Genomic DNA, 22635 nt, shown 5'->3' with positions numbered 1-22635 from the left:
TTCTTATTATAGTAATATATCATTATGACGCCCTGGGCGAATATTTATTTAAATGTAAAATTAGTATACCTCTATGTTTTAAAATAATAATAAAAAATCTTTGTTCTGTTATTATGGAGCTTATCGAACTGGTTCTATTTAACGGTCAATGATTTCACCCGTTCTGCTTTATTTTCTTAACGGTACTGTGGATATCCATTATGTGAAATAAATTTAAACGTTTCTTTTATATTTTATTATTGTGTCCGCACATGATACAAATAAAACAGTAAATAATATTTTAATTATAAATTTTGGCTCTAGATGTCACTGGTATATTTTGTAATATTTCGGATAATTAATATGAGACTGAGTTGAGAAGTATTGAGTTGGGGCTTTATTTTTCATTCTGTAGTATTCTGCAACATTTCCACTAACGCTACCATATGGAATACCACCTGAAATATTAAAAATAGATTAGTAATGTCATATAAAAATAGATGTCACCAATAAATAATATATTAGAAGGTCAAAGAAAGACATCTGTCATTCGGTAATAGAAACTATATATTAATTTTTAATATTTTAATATCTGGTTTTGTGTAAATAAATATCTGAATAAATATATTTTTGCATTTTAATATATGAAATAAGTATTATAATATAATATATATAAAGTAATTTTTTTATAATTTTCTGTACTGAACATCAAAAATATTTACAAAATTATCAGTATTAACTAAATAAGGTATTAACATTATTTAAAATTTCAATTTCAATTAGCATGTTTATTTTTGATGATATTTAGATTGATTTTGGATCGGTAATAATTAAATATATATTTAATTTAATCAATATATTTTTATGATTTTCATAAATGCATAAATATTAAATATGAGTAAATAAGCATTTTTCATCCTTGCTTAACCCTTTAAACGCCAGCAACTTTAGTTAGTCACTTGTTATTTCTATTCACGCGTCTGTATTTCTTTCTTTAAATAAATATAAAATACTTGGTTTACTGAATAATGAAGCTGGTACAATAATCTTTATTAATTAATTAAAAATATATTTTATATGATTTGAAAAGTTTTTTAAAAAAATAATTTGTTTAAAAAAATCAACAAATGACGCACCGGTGAGTCGCTAGCATTTAAGTGTTTAAATAAATTTTACAAATTTCACATCATTTAAAAGTTTTATATTACTAAAAATGGTTAAAATAACCCTTATAAAAAAATTTGAAAAATCATTTTATCAAATTATAATGTTTCATTATTAAAAAAAATAGTTGTTTGCATAAAATTAAGATATGTCCAAAGACAAAGTGAAAAAAATATTTTAGGATTGACGTATTATCAATAATTTTTTTTAAATATGTATAGAATATACCCTTATACTAGTTAAGTTAAAACTATAATTTATGAAAATATAGGGCATAAATGGAACAAAAATAAATACGAGGGTTAAAGTCCTGAGTACAGTAATTAATAAAAACTTTCAAATAATAAATGATGAGATTAAAAACATTTGTGACTAATGAATATATATAGTTAAATTTTAAAATGCAAAAATAAATATGTTTAGCTTATTGTGATGTGTTATAATAACATGGTGTTCCAAACAGTACTCACAATTTTTTAACAATCCAATATCAATTTAAATAATATCAATTATACGTGTAGTATAGTTTATTAAAATATATACCATAAACGAATTCCGTAGGAGGTCCAGCACTATCAGGTATCGCTGAAGCATATAAACAACAACACAAAATGACCATGAAGCTCAGTAGAGAGAGCATCTGAAAAAACAATACAACTCTAATGTTACACTTCAACTGAAACTGCCAATATTTAGAAAACAACCATACCTTTAAACACGCGATCATTGTCGATACTATCCAAGAACTGCAATCGGAATGAACCAGATACATTAAACAACACCAGCTTTTATACGGTAGTCCTCTACGCTCATTTTTTCATGTCCTCATTGAAGGTCCAACTTGCTTGTTCTTCACCTTCATCAGCAATTTGGCACGGTTTTGTGCGAAAATTTCGCTCTTTATGTCGCCACGCTAATGTATTCAAAATAAAGTCAAACGACGTAAAAAGTAATAAGCTAACTCTAAACAATGTCGAGTTATACAATTACTAACAGAATCGCTAGAAATAGAAAAAGTAATAAGTCACGACCTATTAAGTTGCCTTGAAATCAATGGGTAACTACTGTTACTGAGATTTTTTTTATTTGACTTGTTCATAGTTTATTTGTGCAGATAATATAGAACGAAATTACAACACGTTCAATTTCCGCAAACGGCAATGGGGCAATGTGTTGCTAAAATGTACGTGAATGAAATTTAGTCGATAAATCGCCAATATACAGAATGCTTAAGTTTATACGTATATAATTTAAAGTATACTTATTTTGACTTTCAGTTTTCTTAGGTCACTTTATTTAGTTATGCGACTAGATCGAATTAATTGAATAACGTTGAATAACAGTAGCATGGTAAAATCAGCCAATTCTGAATTTGCGTCTCTTTTGGTGTTTATTTTTGTGTATTTTCTCATTTCAACAGATTCCATCATTGCGTTCGACCAAGCGTGTAACGATTTAGTTTCGTTCACAGATTAATTCCTGACTAAATTGGAGAAAGTGACAGGAACGAACCGCGATTTGACATTATGACAAATATTGTATAGTATAATTATCAATATGGTAAATAGAGGACATTACAAAAAAAAAGTTTTGAAATTTATATATAAATCACCGAATACTCAATTGAAAAATTAAACATTTTTAATTGTTTTTCTCACAAAGATTAGATAACTCGTCATCTTTTTACTTTCAATACTTTTATAAGCTAGATATAAAATATTTTCAAGTATGCTTTTCACTATAAAAAATAGTAAAATAAAACCAAATATTTTTTTATGTCTAAAAAACATAATATTATATAAAATTATAAATTATAAATTAACGTGCAATTTTATATACATATCGGCTTATCTTTGTGGGAAAACTTTTGTTGTTTAGTGTTAATATATTGTGTATATTGATATTAAGTACACATTAATTTTAAATTAAATTATGAATCTATTATAATTATAGTACATATTATAAACTTACTTTAAAAACTATGTTTTGTAATAACACTAAAACAACATTAATAATGAGGTGATTCTTAAAACTTTAAATTATATTAATATATTAATCATCAAGTTTTTATAAATATTAGACAGCTAATAATAATAATGCAATAAATATTTATTTGTGTAATATAAATTTATTTCGATTTAATTTAGATGTAGTCAAAGTTTATTTTTACAAAATTTGCATATATTTACTTTAAAAGCTTAAAAAGTTTAATAGAAATAAAATTCCTAAGATATTTATTTGTCGAATAATAAATATTTGTTTCACTGCAGTACTATTTTTTTTGTGTATAATACATATTTTTAAAAAGCGGTTATTTTGTATGAATTAAAGGTAAAATTGCAAAAATAAAAATTGCTATAATTTTTTATATTTTTAATTTTTTTTTGCATTAAAAATTAAATTTATAGTTTGTATAAATTATTTATCAAATTAAATTAGCATATTTATCCAAATTATTTACTTACTATTTATATAATAATATAATTAAACGTATTTTGTCAGTTTTTTATAATAAATAGTATTTCGTCATTGTTGATTTAGTTGTGTAATATTTCAGTAAATGTATTTAAAATATCAGTATTTTAATATAAATATAATTTATTTTAATCCATAGATATAAAAACTAACAAAATTTTAATCTCACATTACAAACAATATTAAAATAATAACAAGTACAAGAGTACATTTTTATAACACATTTTTACACAACATATAAATGGCATTTATTATTATTTTTCACAATACATCGAAAAAAAATTATTCATCATCTTTCACAAAATAATAAAGTCTTTTACCAGGATTCTTCTCAAATAGAGGTCCTTGCGTTGTCACAGGCACCAAAGATACAAAACTGTTGAGAACCCTAGCAGATAATCCTCCATCTTCAACGCCCTCAGAATCTTCTCTGGCCTTTCTATAGTTACCGCCGTGTAAAGGGCCTTCTTTCAGCTCAGAATTTACGTTCAAGTCTTCCGACTCGCCCAGTCGTTCAAATTTTTTAATATTCTTATGCGATCCTGGACTTTTCTTATAGTTACCACCATGTTTAGGACCTCTATCCATTTCGAATTCAGAATTAAACACTTCCACATCAGTATGCAAGGTGTGTTGATCATCTCTTAGTTCTTCAGACAATTTGTTAACATTCTTAGCCAAGTTAGGATCTTGATAATAAGCAAACGGCTTTGAATTATAACTAGGTCTTTCTTTTATAGATTCTTCCTCTTCAACGTCTTCCTCAAATCTGCTTTCTTCGATCGGTCCCTGTCTTATTTTCGCCGATTTTTCTTCGTTTTCAACCGGCTCTATTACTTCGACGTTATCTTCATCGTAATTAGTTGGTTTATTATCATTATTCTTTTTTAAAGATGCTTCTTCTTTATCAGATCTCTTTTTAGCGATATTATTAACGTTATTCTTAGGCCTTCTTCTTATATTATTACGTACTTTGCGTTCATTTGAGGCTTCCGTAGTAATCGGTGAATCATACCGTTTTGAATTTGTAATCACTGTCGTTTTACGCTTTTTTGAAGTCTTTTCTAAGATCCTTGGTTTTCTAGACACGACTTCGTGTTCTGTGGCAATTGCTCTAGGGGTCAACGGTCGACTTATTCGCCTCGTTGGCTTAGTCCTAGGTTCTTCCACATATTTTTCTGTGGTACTTTGCCGGTCTAAAATTTGTTTCCAATAATTTATTGCATCGTCTTGATTATAGCCTTGTTGGACTTCCTCTGTCACAACAATCGGAAGAATTTCTGTAGTTGGTCTTACTTGAGCATATTCTTCATCATTCGAAGCATACTCAGTCGTTTCAACTTCATCTGGAGATGGAGTAGTCATCTTTATTAATTTGATCCTGCGCCTCTTATTATTAACTCTTGTTTTAGGGGCAACTATATTTATTTCTGTCGTTTGCGACACTTTTTCTACAGGCCTTTGTGTCGTATTGATTCTTAAACGTGTTCTTGGTATATAAACTTCTGTTGTATACTGCTCTTCCTCAACCTTATTAGTTGTAATTTCCGTACTTGTTACCGCCTCTTCCGTGACCGGTTCTTCCTCGCCTTCTGGATCAAAATTAGATGTGTATCTGCTGCTATAATTATATCTTGGAAGAATATTTTTTATTATAATAGGTCTTGGTAGATAAGGAGACACGTCAAATACAGTTTTAGAAATGTTCGGTCTATAGCTCTTGAAGCGATGCGTGACATTTTGATTAGTTTCATTCTTTGAAGCGACTTTATTTGCAATATCATCAATGAGAATCCTCTCAGATTCTTCCTCGTCTAACCTTTTCATTTCACTAGTAGCATGATCCTTTTCTTCATTAGATTTTAATAAATATTCTACGTTCAATTCTGCAGGTCTAATTGAGGTTTTAAACGTCACTGGTGAATGGAATTTCTTGTGGTTTTTATGTTGATTGGTTTCATATTTGGGTTCACCTCGTCTTGGATCGACTTCAACGTAGTCTTCTTCTTCTTCGTCATCTTCTTCTTCTGATTCAGTTGCAGATTGGCGCGCTACTCTCCTATCATCCTTGCCTATGTCTGTGTATCTCACATCTCTTTTAACAGGTTGGCCGTTCAAATCAACTATACTTTCAATGGTTGATGAAGCTTGAGTTAAAAGAGAGATTCTCCTAGGTTTTTTTGATGTCGGTCTTAAACTAGACAAAGGCGTCTTCTTAAATTGCTGCTGATGTATAATTTTATACGGTTCATATACAAAATGATTATCTCTAGTGATTCTTATCTGTTTGTTAGGATTATTGACATCGCTTCTGTTTTTATGAGACTTGTATAATACATCTAATGTTTTAGGTATTTTCGGAGCTTGTATATTATTTAGATGCTTGATTTCTTCTTCATCTGGGTTCAAATTTGATTTGATATTCCCCATTACATCTGCGTATAATCTCATCTGAGGATCACGACTCGTTGCATATTTTTCAAAAATAACATTAGGTACTGGTATTTTATTTTGATTGCGAATAATCTCACCTGTCAATAAATGTGGAAGTTCATCGTTTTTGCTGTCTGTGGTTGGAGGTTTAGGAGTCGTTGATTTATCTAGATTTTTTCCGACAGGTGCAATTAATTTATGTGGATCTTTCAAAATGTAAATGTGATTATTCACACTTCCGAACGGAATTAAATCAGCATCTTGCTTATGCAGCTTAGGTAATTTCAACGGTTCCGGTTTAGAGATTTCTTCTTCGTTGAAAAATGGACTGTCAAGTGGGTCGGCTCCGAAGTATTTTTCTTTAAAACAGTCGATTTTATCACCCAGGCCATTCAATCTGGGTTTTTTCTTGCTTGGTTCATCAGCATCTCTTTTTCCTCTCCGCTTTTTCACTTTGATCTTAATGTGTCTTTTTTCTCTTTTATGCTCATCATCTTCGCCATCTTCTTGTTCGTTTTCTTCATCGTCAGGTGTTTTATTTTTGATCCTATCAGGAACAGGATCAACTCCTCCTTCGACTTCTTCGCACGTAACTGAAGCAGTTGAATCGTAAAATTCTTTACCGCCGTTCGTTTTTCTCGGTATGCTTCTCAAACTTTCTGCATACTTTAGCGGAGAATTTTTAAAAATATTATAATAAGGATATTTCGTATTCTTTTTTGGCTTTGGCTGTACTCGTGGCTGGATCAATTTTTCTTTCGATATATTCACTATTTCATCATCTTTAAATAACGCTTCTTCATAATCTATAGATGGAACAGGGACATTATGAGAATCACTTTCTCTTTTGATCCTTTTATTGCTATAAGGCAGCTTTTCTTTTAATAGTGTTTTAAGATCAACCTTAGGACTTTTATCGTCAGTTTTATTACTACTCAAACTGTTGTTCCTCTTCCAATAATAATTCGGTCTCAATCTCACGAATTTTTGTTTATCGTGTTCATTTTTTAACTCTTCGTTTTTTCCACTTGCATTATTTATCATCTGTTCAGAATCTCCAGTTATCACTAACTTATTAACTCGCGCTCTGAATTTTTTCAATGGCTTTTTAACTTTGCTCTTTTCACTTCCGGCTCTATCTAAATCTTTCTCGTTAGATTCATGCTCGCCTTCTTTAACAGCAAAGCTTTCATGATTGTCGAATTCTTCTTCAGTACCATCGTTTAAAAGCCATTTTTTGCTTTTAGAAACATTTTCGCCCTTCAAACTTCTGCCCCCGTCTTCATATTTACCGCCACTGCCATCTTTATATTTACCCTTCGATTTTTCTTTATTTTTTGAATATCCGCGATGACCTTCTTGATTAGAAGCGTGTTTTAAATGACCCGCATGATCATAAGCGTTGTCCTCATAACCTTCTTCTGAGTAAACAGTTTGAGCTTTCGTGACCTTAATAGCCTGCTTCAATCTCGGTGCATTAATTACTTCATCGGAAGACTCGGCATCTTCTAGGGCAGCTTCTCTAGGTACATGCTTAACTGATTCCGAATGTCTAACTTGAGCGTACATCTTAACAGGTATAAACTCTTCTGCGGATTTTTCATCTGCATAAGCCGGTCCATATTTTTCTTTCAAAGGAGCAGCTTTTGGATGATGATCATGCACAAACCTATCAAAATTTGAATGAAAATTAGCATTGTTATGATCGAATCCATATTTTTGTTTTTCGTATATGTCGTGTCCGTCTGGCGTTGCTTCGTATTCATGAACAGGCTTTATTTCTGGGTATTCGTTATTGCCTTCTGAAAATGTTTTCCATTGATTTTGCTTGAAGTTATTAATTTTACTTTTTAATGGAAAATATAAACCAGGATGTATTTTGACGCTTTCTATATTTGGTCTTGCGTATTTTAGTTTACTTTGCACTTTTTTAAAGTTGATCGGATTTGGCGGAGCTTGATAATATTTTGGCGCATATTCTACATTATACGGTTCATATTTTGGCGTAAAATTTTCATTTTGCTCGTTCCTGTGTACATTTTCTTCTCCTTCTTCATCAGCAGTCTTAGGTTTTCTATCGACACTATGCAGTTGTTTCAGTTCCTCCTTTTCTTTTAACCGCTTAGCATTTGTGTCGACGTCGTGTCTTATTTGATGAAACGCTGGATTTTGATAGTGTCCATATAGATTACTTTCAATTTGACTATATGGTTTATATATGTTAGTCTTATAGTTTTGATGGTTGTAAGGCTGAGCTTTTGGATATTGATACTTATTGTGTGGGTTGTAATATTTATTTTGATTCTGAGGAACGTAAGGTCTGATTGGATGAATAAAACGATTCCTTACATTGCTACCCAAATTCAATGGCTGCTCGTGGACGTTGGATCTCTGCTGACTTCTATCAGTATTCTTGTTCACTAATAATGCTGGGTAGATCGGATGCCATTGCTCCTCTGCAGGGATGCGCTCTTCCGCCAAAGAGTTTATCACGAACGTGAATATCAACCACACTATCATCTCCATATTGTTTGAGTTCACACACAATAAACCGTCACTATCATCTTACACTTTTGCACATCTGTGGCACATGAATGGTCTTTGTTAAATGGTGCAGCGTTATTTACGGACGTACAAACGAACTTTTCTAGTAAACGGTCTATTAATCATGAAAGACGCTACTCAGAGCACTGACCGTTTCCGACTGAACCGTACCCCTCGACTGCGGATAGTTTATATTTCATTTTTCCATCGGACAACTAGATGGAGAGTTTCTTTTTGTTCGTTCCGCGGAACGTTCACTTGAACCGAAAATTTCACTCAAAAGTCATCTCGGTCGTTTCTATTTATATGATAAACTAATAAAAAAATAAAATGCAGGAAATCAAAGCACAAGTATTAAAATAAACTGAGATTATATAATTATTTATATCGTAATTTAATTAATACTAAATAATAAAGTTGATTATTTATATGTATATAAATGAAAAACTTTTTAATTGTTGCATTTATATATTTTATTTATATTTTTTAAAATATGTAAATTTTACATACGAAATTTTATTTAGTATTTTTTTATTCTAAACCGTTCCTTCTTTTAGCTAAACTAGAAGTGTAAATTTAGTATTTTTTAAATATGTATTGTATTATAGTTAGTTTTTTAGGGCTACGTGTGAAGTGAAATTAATTTTCGTAATTGTTTTTTTTTATTTTTACTACCATATATTGTATGTATTTGGATATGAAACTTATTAAGTGAGCTAAAAAATAATTATCACAAACTAATAACAAATACATACACAATAATTTCACTGTAAAGCAATTACGTCCCTAGTAGTAATATTTTAACCTAGTTATATTAACTGCCTATATTAGAAAAAATTGTAGATGTTCCATAAAATATGATTTAATTACTTTAAGATTCCTAATAATTCTTGAACACTCTAATTTATCATCAATTCATATCTGATGTAATTCTGTTACTCACATAATGTAAAAACATATTTAAAAAGTTATAAAACCATAAATCATTACTATAAGAAAAGGAAGGAAGCTATGAATCATTATTTTCCGAATTGAAAAATAATTATATTAGATACACTTTTTTTCCCTTTAGAATTAATTTTTAAACACCGAAAAAATTGCCGTCCGAAATACACAAATAAACGTAACAATTGCAGTATTGCATTGTGTAAAGTGTCATTTTCAGTGGCGCCCAACCGTTTCGCAAACGGTCAATTGTAGTCAATACACGACCGCAACTTTTTTCATTGATCCGCTCAGATTGTGTCAATTTTGTCACACTTTCTTCGGTGGAGAATGTGACAGACCAGATATTACAGCATTGACCAATTCGTTACAAATTACATGAGAAATTATCCGTTCGGCGGGCACAATGACAATATAATATAATTATTACATAAATTTAATTAAAATATTCTATAATATATAAGCTTTCGCTCAATTAGACACAACGTGCAAAATAAAAACATGGCATCTGTAAATCGCGGCATCAAATATAACTTTCTTTACACAACGCTTAATGAAGTTAACTTCGCATAACAAATCTAATCGTTGTTTTTCGACGGAATCGATTCGCGTCTTTATGTAAAAATACTATCGAACTATTGTAAAACTCATTGCGTGCTTTCCCATAACGGTAAGCTTTTTTCTTCTAAAGATGAAAGTGAAAAATTAATGATCCGATTTTAGATGTTATCTAGGCGATTCCGAATCGCATCGAGCGATACGTAATAAAGTAGTGCAATTATTGTTGTATCATGGAATAAAAGAGCAGTTTCCGATTTAATCAGATTTTTCTACATGTCTGAAATATTTTTTTCATCTATGTGAAAGGCGTTTTGCGGTTATGTATCATTTTGCAGTTATTTTACAAAATTCTATTACACGCACGACCGATGACAAATTCACCAAAAATATTTGCTATATAACTTGTATCGATTGAATAATATGACACAATTTTGCAATAAGAATTAGATGTACCTAGGTTTCATTGCATATTTTTTTATTTGCCAAATCAAATTTATGACGTTATATAATAATCATATATATTTTTTTTTAATTTTATAAATATATTAAAAGTCTTTTATATATTTTTCGTTTACAGACAAAAAGTATTAATACAAATATTGTACTCTTTCAATATTAATTTAAAAGGTAATACCCAAAAACTTTACATTAAACATAACATAACATAATCTGTGTTTGCTAATTACTTATACAAATTTTAATCTACTAATTATTAAAGTAACAGATTCTTTTAGAAAAAAGTAAATTATTTTTTAACTTTTCGTCGTAAATCAATCAATTATTTTTAACTAAACACGTCTTTATTTAATTGTAAATAAAGTAAATGTATAAGAATAAAACTTGCTTAGTTTATTATTTTTTTACATAGAACTGAGTATAATAGACTATTTTGTATTTTAGCTATGTGTAGTTATTGAAGTAACTTTTTATTAATATACATTAGTATTTATAAATAATTTTTTAAGCAGAAATTTGTATAATCTTAATAATATAATTACAAATGCAGATATTATTAAATTTATTCACTTGTACTAGAATATCATAAACTGCATATCATAAAAATATTTTTTATTATGGTTTAATCCGTCTATCAAATAACTGATAAACAATCAAAAGTTGATGATTCAAATTCCACACGAATCTCGATGTTTTTTTAAAATCTCTGATTTGATTATTATTTTATTTTAAAAATAGGATAACATCTATTTTGTACTGAAAGATGTGTCAGGTTGTTTATCTTTATATAATTCAAATTGATTTAGCTTATAAATGAATAATGTGAGACAATTTTAAAACAGTTCACATACGCGAAGTCATCTCCGAAGATAAAGAGAGAAGCGGCTGCTTTCTCTGGGCTTTCCGTCTATGTCGATGGTTGGTGTCGCTTTATTTGTTTTAAGGTTCGGATAAACTGTCATGTGCCCAAGTTGCGGAACTCGGGTGGAATATTTAATTAAAATGCTGGCGGAAGCGTGTTCTGAATGGAAGTGTAATTATAGACACTATGTATCCGCTTCAATGTATTTGCTCTGCTTCAGGGAGAGATCACTTTTCACGCCGTTAAGCAATTATAAATTCAGACAGTATAAATATCAGAATTTTTGTTAACACTAGTCAGTGAATTTGCAACTAGCAACTAGACAATTATTATTGTGTCATTTATATTTGCCATCTTAGATGATAAAAGAAGAGGATATGTATATGTTTTCCCTAACATACATAAAAATCTAGCAAAATATCATCACTATAAAAGTTAAAACTTTAAAACTAAATATGAGAGTTAGGACAAAAAATATTTCTAGACTACATTCAGTACCTTAAAATATCAATTGCAATAAAAAATATTTACAAAAGCACTTAGCTGTAGTGGAAAAGTATTTATTTATATTTACTGTCACCATAATTGATCAACGGTCTAAGATTTGGTTTATGTCGCTTTTAACGCGTAAAACATTTTTTTCTTACTGTCAAAATAAAAGCTTTGTATGCACCGATAATCGATGATAGACGTAACATTTTTCTCTTAATCTGACTAATGAATATCAAAAGTTAAATGTTGCTTAAATATAATAAAATATTAACTTGCTGATTATTGTATAATTCACCTCATATTTTCGCTTTAGTTTTAACCAAATAAATTGATTAAAGTTACAACAGACAGGATTTAGTTTTGACGCAATTTAAATACAACCTTATAATGAATCGATTTTTGTTGCTTTTTATTTGAATGGTTAATGAAAATCGATTTCAATAACAGTTTCCCAATGCTTTTAGTTGACATTTTTCTAGCAAATTTTCGCAACGACTTCGTTCGAGAAAGTTTATATTTTTTATTCGAAAAACTAACGAATTGTGTCACGTATCGCACGACATGGTTATTCTAAGCAATTTGTATGTCTTATTAAAATACAAAATAAGGCACATTATATATTAAACTTATTTATTTAAAATATTGATAATACGCAATACTGTGGACATGCAATTTGTTGTAAAAAATATTGCACGCTTTCGCAATTCAGTTAAGAAACCTCAACAAACACAAAAAAATACTTTAAATATTAATTTATTAAATAATAAATTACTTTAATTATAAACATACATTTAAATTATAAATATTTACATTAAATTATATTAAATAAATAAATTATTAATAATATTGATAGGCAAGACACGAGCATGGCAGGCGTTGCGCGTAAACATCTCAATATCATACAAAATTTGGCTATCTCGATCTTTGTAAATCGAGAGATTTTATAGATCATAGTTGAATAAGTATTGTACTTTATTATTATATCTAATTCTTTCTATCTGCCGTAGCTTTCAATGGAAATGCGGCAGGATGTGCCATCGGTCTCCACTCGTCTTCGCTAGATAGATAGACTGGTCCAGAATCCATTCTATCAGTCGCAGCATCTGTTTTAGACTCTTCGAAGAAATCGATGATAGGATGATAATTATAATTGACTCTCCTCAATGGTATTTCTTTATTTTGAGATCCTGTATATTGAATCGGTGTAGTTTTAGGTCGATTCCTCTCAGTTGTTGGTGAGACATTTTTAATCGTTATTTTAGCAGAAGGATTTAAATTTTTTTGTGTTGTTGTAGATCTAGGAGAAGTTCTATCATATTCATCTACAGATTCGTTTATGTCTTCGAATGAATCTAGATTGATAATAGTCGGATTTTCGTGGACACTGGAAGCGCCTATTAATTGATCGTCTCCTGTATTTGATGTCTTCTTTCTGATCGGTCTTCTATTTGGTCTTTTATTCTGATTAGGCGCGCCTCTCTTAAAGTGATTGTTTAAGCCAGGTTTATATTTTTGCTGAAAATCTTGATTTTTTAATGCAGGTTTTGTAGGCGGCTCTAAATAACTTGGCAATCCGAATTCATTTACTTGTACTCTCGGAGGTTTTTTAACGTTTCTTATATTGGAGCTTTGCTGCTGATAAATATCTGTTTGAAAATTGTTGTTTATTGAATCGAACTGATTGGAAATCGGTATATGTTGTAAGTCATGTAAAACAGAATCATCAGTGAATCCTGGTTTGTTGAATGAAGAACCAGGTATAGAATTATGCGCATCGCCTAGTAATGAAAATGAATCTTGACCAGGAAAAGTAGCTATAGGGTGTCTTATCGATGGTTGGATATGTTCATATGGATTTATTCCTTGTTCACCATGAAGATCTTCGCCAGGAAAGTGTTCTGATGCCGATTCTAAAGGCCTTGAAGTGTGTGGCGGAAAAGCAACACTATATCCTTCAATGTGGCAAGAACAGCAAGTAGGAACCTGAAAGTATAATTTAAAACAATTTGAATATACTTTATGGCCATTAAAATGCATGATGCATTAATTAATTTTAGTTAACCTTGAAGATATCCATATGCAACCCGTTTTGTTGATCCCACGTCAAAAGTCTGTGATAGTTGTACACTTGTACGCACTTTGATTTGAAATTGTCGGTCAAATATGTACAAGGCTCTCGAGGTCGTCTATAAATAATCATATTAAATATTTTACATACTTCAAATTTTAATAATAAATAAAAAGCAGCTCACAAGCATTTTTCTAAACGTAAAGTTTGAGTGTGCTCTCCAGTATTTACAATATACTTCCATTGTCCTGATGTGGCTCTAGCTTTTTGAGGTCTAGCGTACTTTACTGTACTAGGACACATGAAACCTGAAGCAGATGGAACTGAACCATCTTCGCGTCTAAAATAATATTAAAAAAATAAACATGACATCTTTGGTTTTAAAATAAAATATATTAGCGACATCTGTTACCTATTCATATTATTTATATAATATTCAGGCGTATATTTCTTTTCCTGCTTTGCCGTTATACCGTCAATGGAATAATCTGCAGAATTTTCTGGAAAATCTGTTAATAAAGCTGTCATCGCTGCTTGATTCCTGCGTATACTTCCCATTATAGCATCTCTAAAAAAAATTTTTTTTAATATTTTAAGTTAATTTTGGAACATATTAATTTTAAATACATACGATGGATAATCCATTGTGTCTAAGCAAAGCGAATTTGTGAATAGCTCGCAGTTTTGTTTCACATAAGGAGTTTTTCTCATAGGAGAAATAGGTAGTCTACGGCGTTGTGAAGGTCCTGAATGCTCAGCTTTTCTATTAGGATGCTGTTGCATTAAATTATATTTAGGTGCATCTGGAATCCATGGAGGTCTTTTCAAAATGACTAAATTTCCTAAAAATATATATTAATTTAATAAACAATTATTATTAAATAAATAAAAAAAAATTGTACCATTTCTATCGATGTATCTGTTCAAAGCTCTCAGTTTCTCAGCAACAGGAAGATCTTCATCAATAGTACCATTTATGATTATCGATGAGTTATTTATTACGTCTGTGTATGTTACATTGTTCATCGGAAATATCACTGTTATTATTTCTTCTGGATCGTTAATGCTGTCTTCATTATCTTCATCTGCGTCAGAATATGCTTCGCCTTCGTCTGACCCGACTTTGAGGTCGCTGTTAACTTTTATATTACTATTTTTTATTACGGATGGTATTTTAGCCGCAATTTTCATGCTTTTGGGCGTTTCTTCCAAAGATTTGGCCTGAGGCCGTCTGCTATTGAGGTCTCTGGCTTCGACCGAGAAGTCCAGAGAGTGAGACTCCAAAGGGTCGACTTCTTCATCGGTCGAGAAAGATCTTCTCAATAGTTGGGCTTGAGGCGCTTTCGGTGTGCGAAATCTAATGTGGTCTTTGGCCTCCCGCACCATGTTAGCAATGTCCAAGAGAATGGGCAGCATCAGGTCAGATGTCACATTTGGGTCATTGCCGAACATGGCTTTAACCTGAAAGTGGACGTAAAAGATGCATAAGTGCAGTCTATTTTTGGTTAATTGTTGATATTTTACATATATCAACGCACGTGAGAACATTTCGAAAAAATAATGTGTTGCATGACAAAATGCATGCTTTATCGAAATTAATAATTTTCACAAAGGTATTTCTAAACAATATGAGAAAATTAATCAAATAATAAAAACGAGCACCAAACATATTTTATGTACAATAACAACACGCACGAATTAAATAATAAAAATTATATAAATTCTTAACGAAACGACTAAAAATATATATTATAAATTAACTGCAACGTTTCTAGCTAAACAATTAATCAAGCTTTTTAAGAAATATTATGTTATTATGTTTTTAAATATTAAATAAATTAAAATATATATATTATAATTTGGGAATACAGTTTGTCTGACGTTCAGAAAAAATGGTTACACTCAGTCATGATTTTTTCTCTAAAGCCTAAGCTATTTATTTTTCATTATATTGTAAGTTGACCCTTTTTTATTCAATTTATAGTAAAGAAAGTTCAAGCTTTGTTACTTTAATAGGCAAAATATAAACTATTATATTTTTTTTAATTTGATTCATAAAAAAAATCAGCAATTTATATGCAAAAATGCCATTGAAAAACACAACAATGCATGCAAAATTCACGCTTTATGAATATGGATATTAACGTAGATTGAGATAAAATACATTAAGATAAAAATCAAAGCCGCCCATAGTTAAATATCCATGTAAAAATACGGCTAAATTTAAATCCTATTAAAAATACAGTTTAAAATATTAGAGTTAAACTGGCTGTGAACGTGTGAATATTTAATCAGCGGTATATTACAACCGTAAAAATTAAAATCTATGCAAATAAGTTGAGTTACCGATTTATCAATAGCTTACTAGAACGAACAAATATACAGAGGTTTACTATGTCATAGATTCTATGCAAATCTATTTACAAATGGTTGACCGCAAATGGTATAAAGTTATGTTTTTTAGAGCTCTTATTTTATTAACTTAATACAAAAAAATATAAACAATATATTTAAAAAAATGAAATAATATATAGTTAGTTAAAATAACATAATACTATAATATAAAAACAGACTTGAAATACTAATGTATAATGCTACAGTTTTTTTATTTTAACTTCACTATATTTTATAAATTAATTATTTAAATACATCTCTTAAGAAAAAAAATATCAACCGAATTTTTAATTTATTATATTATATATATACACACAATCGAAACTTTAAATGAAAGCTCGGCCAGATTGAAGCAAAAGAGAGAGCTTTCGTTTCAATATAAAAATGTCAATTTTTAATTAATCCAGTAGCAAGTCGACCTACAAACGAACTCTTTATTGTCCGGTATTCTTCGTCATCGAACAAACAATAGTACCGGGTGACCTGTTTATAGTGAAACCGATTCGTGTTCACCCGGTGGTTTCTATTATTCACATCGCAAATTTGTCTCGTCACGGCCGATCATTATTATCTTCTTCTTTATCTCATTGCACTTTCGTAATGGAGTTCGATTCTTTTACGATTCTGACCTTAAACTACTACCCTATATAGAATCGATACTTTTTTGTATTTCACATTTAAGAAACAAGAAATCTTTATCGAGTTAAGTTGTGATAAAATTGAACGTGTTTAATTAACTACACTGTACTTTATTTTAGGTTCAATATTATTAAGCTTTCGAAGTTGCTCGTGTTTTACGTTTAAAGTCGAAATAAATTATATAAAATTAATACATAAATAATATATTTATAAACCACTTGCTCTTGAATAATATTAAAATGTATAAATGTGCTCTCAAATGTGAGTTAATTTAAATATGTATAATTTTTAATTATCGTCTAACAATACATTCTAAAATATATTTTATTTATTATTATTAAATATATTTAATACTATATAATAAAATATTTTATAGTTAAAATTTGAGTTCTAGATTTTAGGTATTTCTTTTTTTAAGTAAAAAACTAAAATTTTTAGGAATATAAGCTTTTTTATAATACTGTAGAATTGTATTTTGTCTTCCTAGAATATTGTATAAATTTTATTTTCTATGGATAATAAATATCGTGCAATTTTTATCGTGGCGGGAAGATTAAAATAATAATTAGGTTAGGTTTTCCTAGATTTTCCTAATCTCATGAATAAATAACGTAAATAAAATTAAGAATTAAACTTAACTAGGTCGTTCATAGTGACATTTATTGATTTAAAGATAAAATAATAATTAAAAAAAATAAATAAAACGGATGTCTCACTACTGTAACACCTTGTAGCGCATTAGTTTAACATCTGTCATGTTGCAACGGAATATTTACAATAAATAAATAAATAATAAATAAGGAGTTTCAGTAAACAAATTTGATAGCAGAAATAAAGAGCGCACAAATATTCCGTATGTTTTTATTAATATTTATTATCTTATATATGCATATTTGTTTTAAGCCGACGTTTAATGAAACATCTCCGTTCAATTCTCAACTCTGTAAACCGTATCGCTTCGTATAAACGGTGTGTAATAATACACGTAAACAAATGAAATATATTTAATTTGAATAATAAATAATAATAAAAATTAAAATTGTATAAAAATTGAATTTGCTTCATTGCTTTCCGAGACACCTGTTATGCGTTCTGTTGTTTCGACCAATTAAAAATAAGCATTCAAATATAAAACAAAATGGCCGACAGTACCGTGACAACAGTCTTAAATAATTATTATTTAATAATAAAAGACTCACAATAAATAAATATTTAACCACATATTAAAATTATTTTTTTCAACTATGAAAAGGAAACATTTTTTTTATCCATATTGTATCTTATCTTCTATATATTGACTAATATGGCTTTAAGTAGGTTAAGAAAAATCTATAGTTTTTATCATTTTCACTAATTAACATTTTTAAGATAAATTGATAATTTCACACAGCAATTACAAGAAAAACTGTCCTTGCGTGTTATCCGTTAACTCATTAAAAACGAATATTGAGCAACGCGTTAAATGTGTGAAAATTTCCATATTGAACACACGTTCAGAAAAAAGAACACAAACGATCATACATTCTCATTAACGACTCTTTTATATTGTACAATTGCATTATATGTAGATTAGAAAGATGATGAAGGAAATATTTAGCGAGACTGTTGACCGAGGAAATGAGTTCAACGAGCAATATCGCGTACACACGATTCATTATCAATTTGTTTTCCTAACGATGAATTGGTTTGGGTATTAGAAAGCTAATAAATTATAATGTAAATCGAATACATACGATTGAGATTAATTGGTTAAAAACTGGTAATAATGCTTCTAACTGCCTATAAATCGAGATTAATCTACAAGCGAAACGGTCGCTGATTTGTTTTATTAATCACACTTATTAAATGGCATGTAATTTAATCGAATCGTTAATGATAAGTCTATTGACATGATGACCAACATATAAATTATAGTTTACAATAATTGAATATATTTAAATTGCAAATAAACTATTATTAAACTTTTATTTATAAATAAAGATCAATTATGTTGAGTTAATTTATATATTTGGATTTATAAAATGAAGAAGGCGTTTCAAAATAATTTGAATTTTTTAATAATGATAGAAAGCAATTTTTATTTATTTATTGTAAGTCTTTTGTAACATGTGAGGCGTTACCCCAATGCGTTACAACAAGTAAATTTAATAATTAAATAGTAAATTTATTAAGACATACGATTAAAGTTAATTTATAAATTAGTGACATCTATTGTATTTAATAAATATGAACTAATATACAGTTTACAATCAATATATGTCCCTATACACAACCTTGTTCGATTTTATTTTAATTATTGATCACGATATCCGTCCGTGAGATTAGGTAAATCTATAAAAACTTAAACTGTGATGTCAATCAGAATTAAAATTATATAATAGTGACTAATTCTGATCACTCAGACATACTAGAGTTAATATGAGATTCGAAGATTTATCATGCCAGTTCATATATAAGTTTTTTTATTTACATTTTAACAGTCACTCGTAGTTTGCCTTTTGAAACCTAAACCCTTTGAAAAAAGAAGCCTGCGCTTGCTAATAGACGACGAATAATTATATAACACGATAATACTATTTATTTTAGGTTTTATTCAATTAAATACTTAAATAATATAAACGATACTGTCCATAATATTCGACTATCTTATCTTTGTGACGTTTTTTTCCTAATTATATATTGTTAATATGGTTTTAATTTGAAAAAAACAGTTATTATTAAGTATATGATTTTAATAAAAAAAATATATATTATATTGCAAAATTACGAACTTAGAATTCCAATTTTAATTGTAAATTGAATTTATATTATTCACCTGGTCAAGATTCAATCCTGGATTTCTAGCATCAGCGGTGATCTGCTTCGATATCAAAGCAGCCATCGCTAATCGTTGTGGCGGAGTCATGACCTTTAAGATTGGCAAAACCTCCGCAAACTTCCTTCTCTGTTCTTTCCTCTCCATCAGTCGCAATAAAACAGTCCTGATTTGATTCTGCTTATTCTGAAGGTGATTATTCGGTTTATATTCCTCATCATCGTCATCATCTTCTACATCGACGTCCGAATTGAAACCGTTATCATTTTTATTCGCGTTCACATCGATCCTGTCCAACGTATTTCGATTCCCACTAGAAGCCACATTATCTTCATTGGCAAAGAATTGAGGTCGATGCGAGTTCTTCACAATGCTCGGGTCGATATTGTGCAATTTAGATACATCGGATTCGTCGTATCGATGATTCTGTAGATTTGACCTCAGCGCTTCCGCCTTAGGCTCGTCCCCCTTTACATACCCACTCAAGCACATAAAGCACGCAAACACAAACAAAAATGATTTAAACCCACTCATTGTTATGTATTTATGTTTATAATGGATAGAATTGATGAACGATCAAGTGATATCGACGCGCGGGGTTAATCGCAACCCGTGCGTACTTCTTTTTAATAAGCTGTTATTATCAGCGGTTATCAGTGATTCTCAATGACTCACTAACTATGACGGTATTCGGAACAGAATACCAGGCCAACTAGCCTCCGTATTATATATCTGTAACAGTAAAATACGCGCATCGAACAAGTTTTCGACGCACTTCCGCGTGACACTTTATAAACAATCTTTCGCGCGTTGATAGCTATAATCAATTTGACACAATCACTTTTTTAGTATATGCTATATATTTGAACTATATATGCTGAGTCGTTTTTCGAGTTTTCCCCGGTGAAAAGAGAAATTAACTTCATCGTCCGAAATGCGATTTCTTTGTTATTTACTGTCACGAGCTTGTTAAACTGTTTTTTAAACGCTTCGAGAGAACTTTTCGACCGACTTGTCTGAGGCACGACAGCACATATCGGCACCCGAGCAAACAGTGACTCGACTCGACCCACCGAAGCCGTGAACTCGACTGCTTGTGCAGAATATCACGAGAAACATCTTCTTTAAGGCGCCAATGTGAAAAATTTCGTTTATGGTAGGGGATCAGATAAAAATCAGCGGCGAATGCTGCGTTTCGTTTTCAAGTTAAATTTGCAAGTTTGCGGTATTGTTCCGCTCTTGTTACAATATTTTATAAACAATAACGGTTTGCGGTTAATTAACGCTAAGCTTCATCTCTCGCGAAAATAAATATGAATTTATTTACATTTTACGAGAAAGAACCGTTACGCTTCCCAATAAACAGTTTGACCGATCCTTTTTTTATTATTTATTACAGTTTATAAATAAACTCGAAACCGGTCGAGTTGTTTGACACTTTATTCAGTGCATCAAGATCTTATCATTTGAATACCTTAACTTATGTATGCTCGTATATAATATATAGATTATTATTTTAAAACTGGATAGGTATGTACTATATGAATTTTGTATGTGGCTGTGGGTCATGGTCGTATGCGGTTTAACATACGTATATACCATTTTACATGCTTTCTTTATTTTACTTTTACTTAATTTGTTTGAAATTCAAATTTATAATCATTTAATTGCATATGTAATAATCAAAATAATGTATTTAAGATAAACACAATCAATCAATAAATAAAAATGGACCGCTTTACACATAATATATACTATGTTCTAATGATTACTTTTACTATTTTTCTGTATTACTATTATATTCTTTTGTTTAAAGATTATATAGTATATTCATATATTCTTATTTCAAATATTATAAATAATTAAAATGACATTAAAAATAATATTTACAAGAATTTAAATATGATACAATAATATAAAAACATATCTTGTAAAACGGTCTTCTTAACGGTACTCATACAATATATGCTCGCCGAAGAAATATTTTAATTATGCGCTCAAATTTTTAAAGAACAATTAACAATTCATACATTTTTAATTAAAATTCACATACCGAACTCGTAATTCATAAACAATACATTGCATTCTTTTATATAACGTTACTTAACAGTTTTTGCTCGACCTATATTACAATAAAACTCAACTGTACGAATCGTTTCAATCAGATTTTTATCAATTTAAAATCTTAATGTGACAATCAAATCGATGAATACAAATTGAAAATTAAAAGAGTATCGTTTCTAAACTAAAACATGAACAACAATAACATCATCGGTGTATTCCAATCAAACTTTCATTTGCATGTCGATTTAACTACAAGTCATCACGGGCCATGATGGAAAGTGAAAAGTTTCAAACGAAAACTAATTAAGTTTCAATTGTCGTCGAAAACGATGCATAAAATGCAATTCACGTTATTATTTTACCATAATTGAAGAAGGCAGCTTGTGGGCGACGTGCAGCGAAAGAAAGTACTCTTTGTATCATTATCATTCAACGTATGTAACGAAAGTAAAATTGAAAAATAATATATATTATGATCATCGTCATTGTGAGCTTTTTCGTAAATTTTTCTATAATTTTTAATCGTGAACATGACTAGTTTCTGCGGTATTCCACCATAAAGTAGATAAGTGGGTTAAGCGGATAGCGGATTCGTTGTATCTACAATTTTCAAATTTAAAACATAATCCCAATTTTCCCTAGAAGTTAACACGTAGGTGTTATAAAAAGTTAGTTTTTTATCATCAATGGCACGAATTAAGCTTGCAACATTCATTTTGACAGTTTCTCCAGGTGCTATGAAAG

At 29.7% G+C, this 22635-nt stretch overlaps 3 protein-coding genes across 3 annotated transcripts; all 3 read right to left on the bottom strand.

Moving 5' to 3' along the window:
* Positions 1 to 220: 220 nt before the first annotated feature.
* LOC148228285 (uncharacterized) lies at positions 221 to 1969 on the bottom strand. The gene is made up of 3 exons (XM_088200225.1): positions 1853 to 1969; positions 1687 to 1783; positions 221 to 437 (listed from the first exon to the last, which is right to left on the bottom strand). Exons 1-3 carry the CDS (start codon positions 1913 to 1915, stop codon positions 307 to 309), a joined length of 291 nt encoding a protein of 96 aa, XP_088056351.1. The 5' UTR covers positions 1916 to 1969; the 3' UTR covers positions 221 to 306.
* LOC148228284 (uncharacterized) lies at positions 1953 to 8769 on the bottom strand. Its single transcript, XM_088200210.1, has 3 exons — positions 6150 to 8769; positions 3939 to 6017; positions 1953 to 2056 (listed from the first exon to the last, which is right to left on the bottom strand). Exons 1-3 carry the CDS (start codon positions 8575 to 8577, stop codon positions 1953 to 1955), a joined length of 4611 nt encoding a protein of 1536 aa, XP_088056336.1. The 5' UTR covers positions 8578 to 8769.
* Positions 8770 to 12524: 3755 nt separating this feature from the next.
* Positions 12525 to 20947, bottom strand: NT1 (Neurotrophin 1). The gene is made up of 7 exons (XM_088199682.1): positions 19828 to 20947; positions 14882 to 15440; positions 14611 to 14821; positions 14392 to 14547; positions 14164 to 14319; positions 13974 to 14097; positions 12525 to 13894 (listed from the first exon to the last, which is right to left on the bottom strand). Exons 1-7 carry the CDS (start codon positions 20359 to 20361, stop codon positions 12896 to 12898), a joined length of 2739 nt encoding a protein of 912 aa, XP_088055808.1. The 5' UTR covers positions 20362 to 20947; the 3' UTR covers positions 12525 to 12895.
* Between the last annotated feature and the right edge of the window lie 1688 nt (positions 20948 to 22635).

The sequence above is a fragment of the Plectrocnemia conspersa genome, unplaced genomic scaffold (assembly GCF_051122295.1).
Source record: "Plectrocnemia conspersa isolate PC_06_02 unplaced genomic scaffold, ASM5112229v1 ptg000012l, whole genome shotgun sequence".
Classification (NCBI taxonomy): Eukaryota; Metazoa; Arthropoda; class Insecta; order Trichoptera; family Polycentropodidae; genus Plectrocnemia; species Plectrocnemia conspersa.
The sequence above is the reverse complement of the archived record's forward strand: the minus strand, read 5'-3'. Positions and strand labels throughout refer to the sequence as shown.

Bases quoted from the DNA above. Each gene is read 5' to 3' on its own strand.
- NT1 (XM_088199682.1), bottom strand. From the start codon at position 20,361: ATGAGTGGGTTTAAATCATTTTTGTTTGTGTTTGCGTGCTTTATGTGC. The intron at 14,822-14,881 runs GTACAATTTTTT...ATATATTTTTAG, and splicing joins CAGATACATCGATAGAAATG to GAAATTTAGTCATTTTGAAA. The intron at 14,548-14,610 runs GTATGTATTTAA...AATTTTTTTTAG, and splicing joins GACACAATGGATTATCCATC to AGATGCTATAATGGGAAGTA.
- LOC148228285 (XM_088200225.1), bottom strand. From the start codon at position 1,915: ATGTATCTGGTTCATTCCGATTGCAGTTCTTGGATAGTATCGACAATG. The intron at 1,784-1,852 runs GTATGGTTGTTT...TTGTTTTTTCAG, and splicing joins CAATGATCGCGTGTTTAAAG to ATGCTCTCTCTACTGAGCTT. The intron at 438-1,686 runs GTATATATTTTA...TTAATATTTCAG, and splicing joins TCCTACGGAATTCGTTTATG to GTGGTATTCCATATGGTAGC.
- LOC148228284 (XM_088200210.1), bottom strand. From the start codon at position 8,577: ATGGAGATGATAGTGTGGTTGATATTCACGTTCGTGATAAACTCTTTG. The intron at 6,018-6,149 runs GTGAGATTATTC...ATTTGAACCCAG, and splicing joins ACTTCCACATTTATTGACAG to ATGAAGAAGAAATCAAGCAT. The intron at 2,057-3,938 runs GTAAAAGACTTT...TGAATACATTAG, and splicing joins TCTATTTGAGAAGAATCCTG to CGTGGCGACATAAAGAGCGA.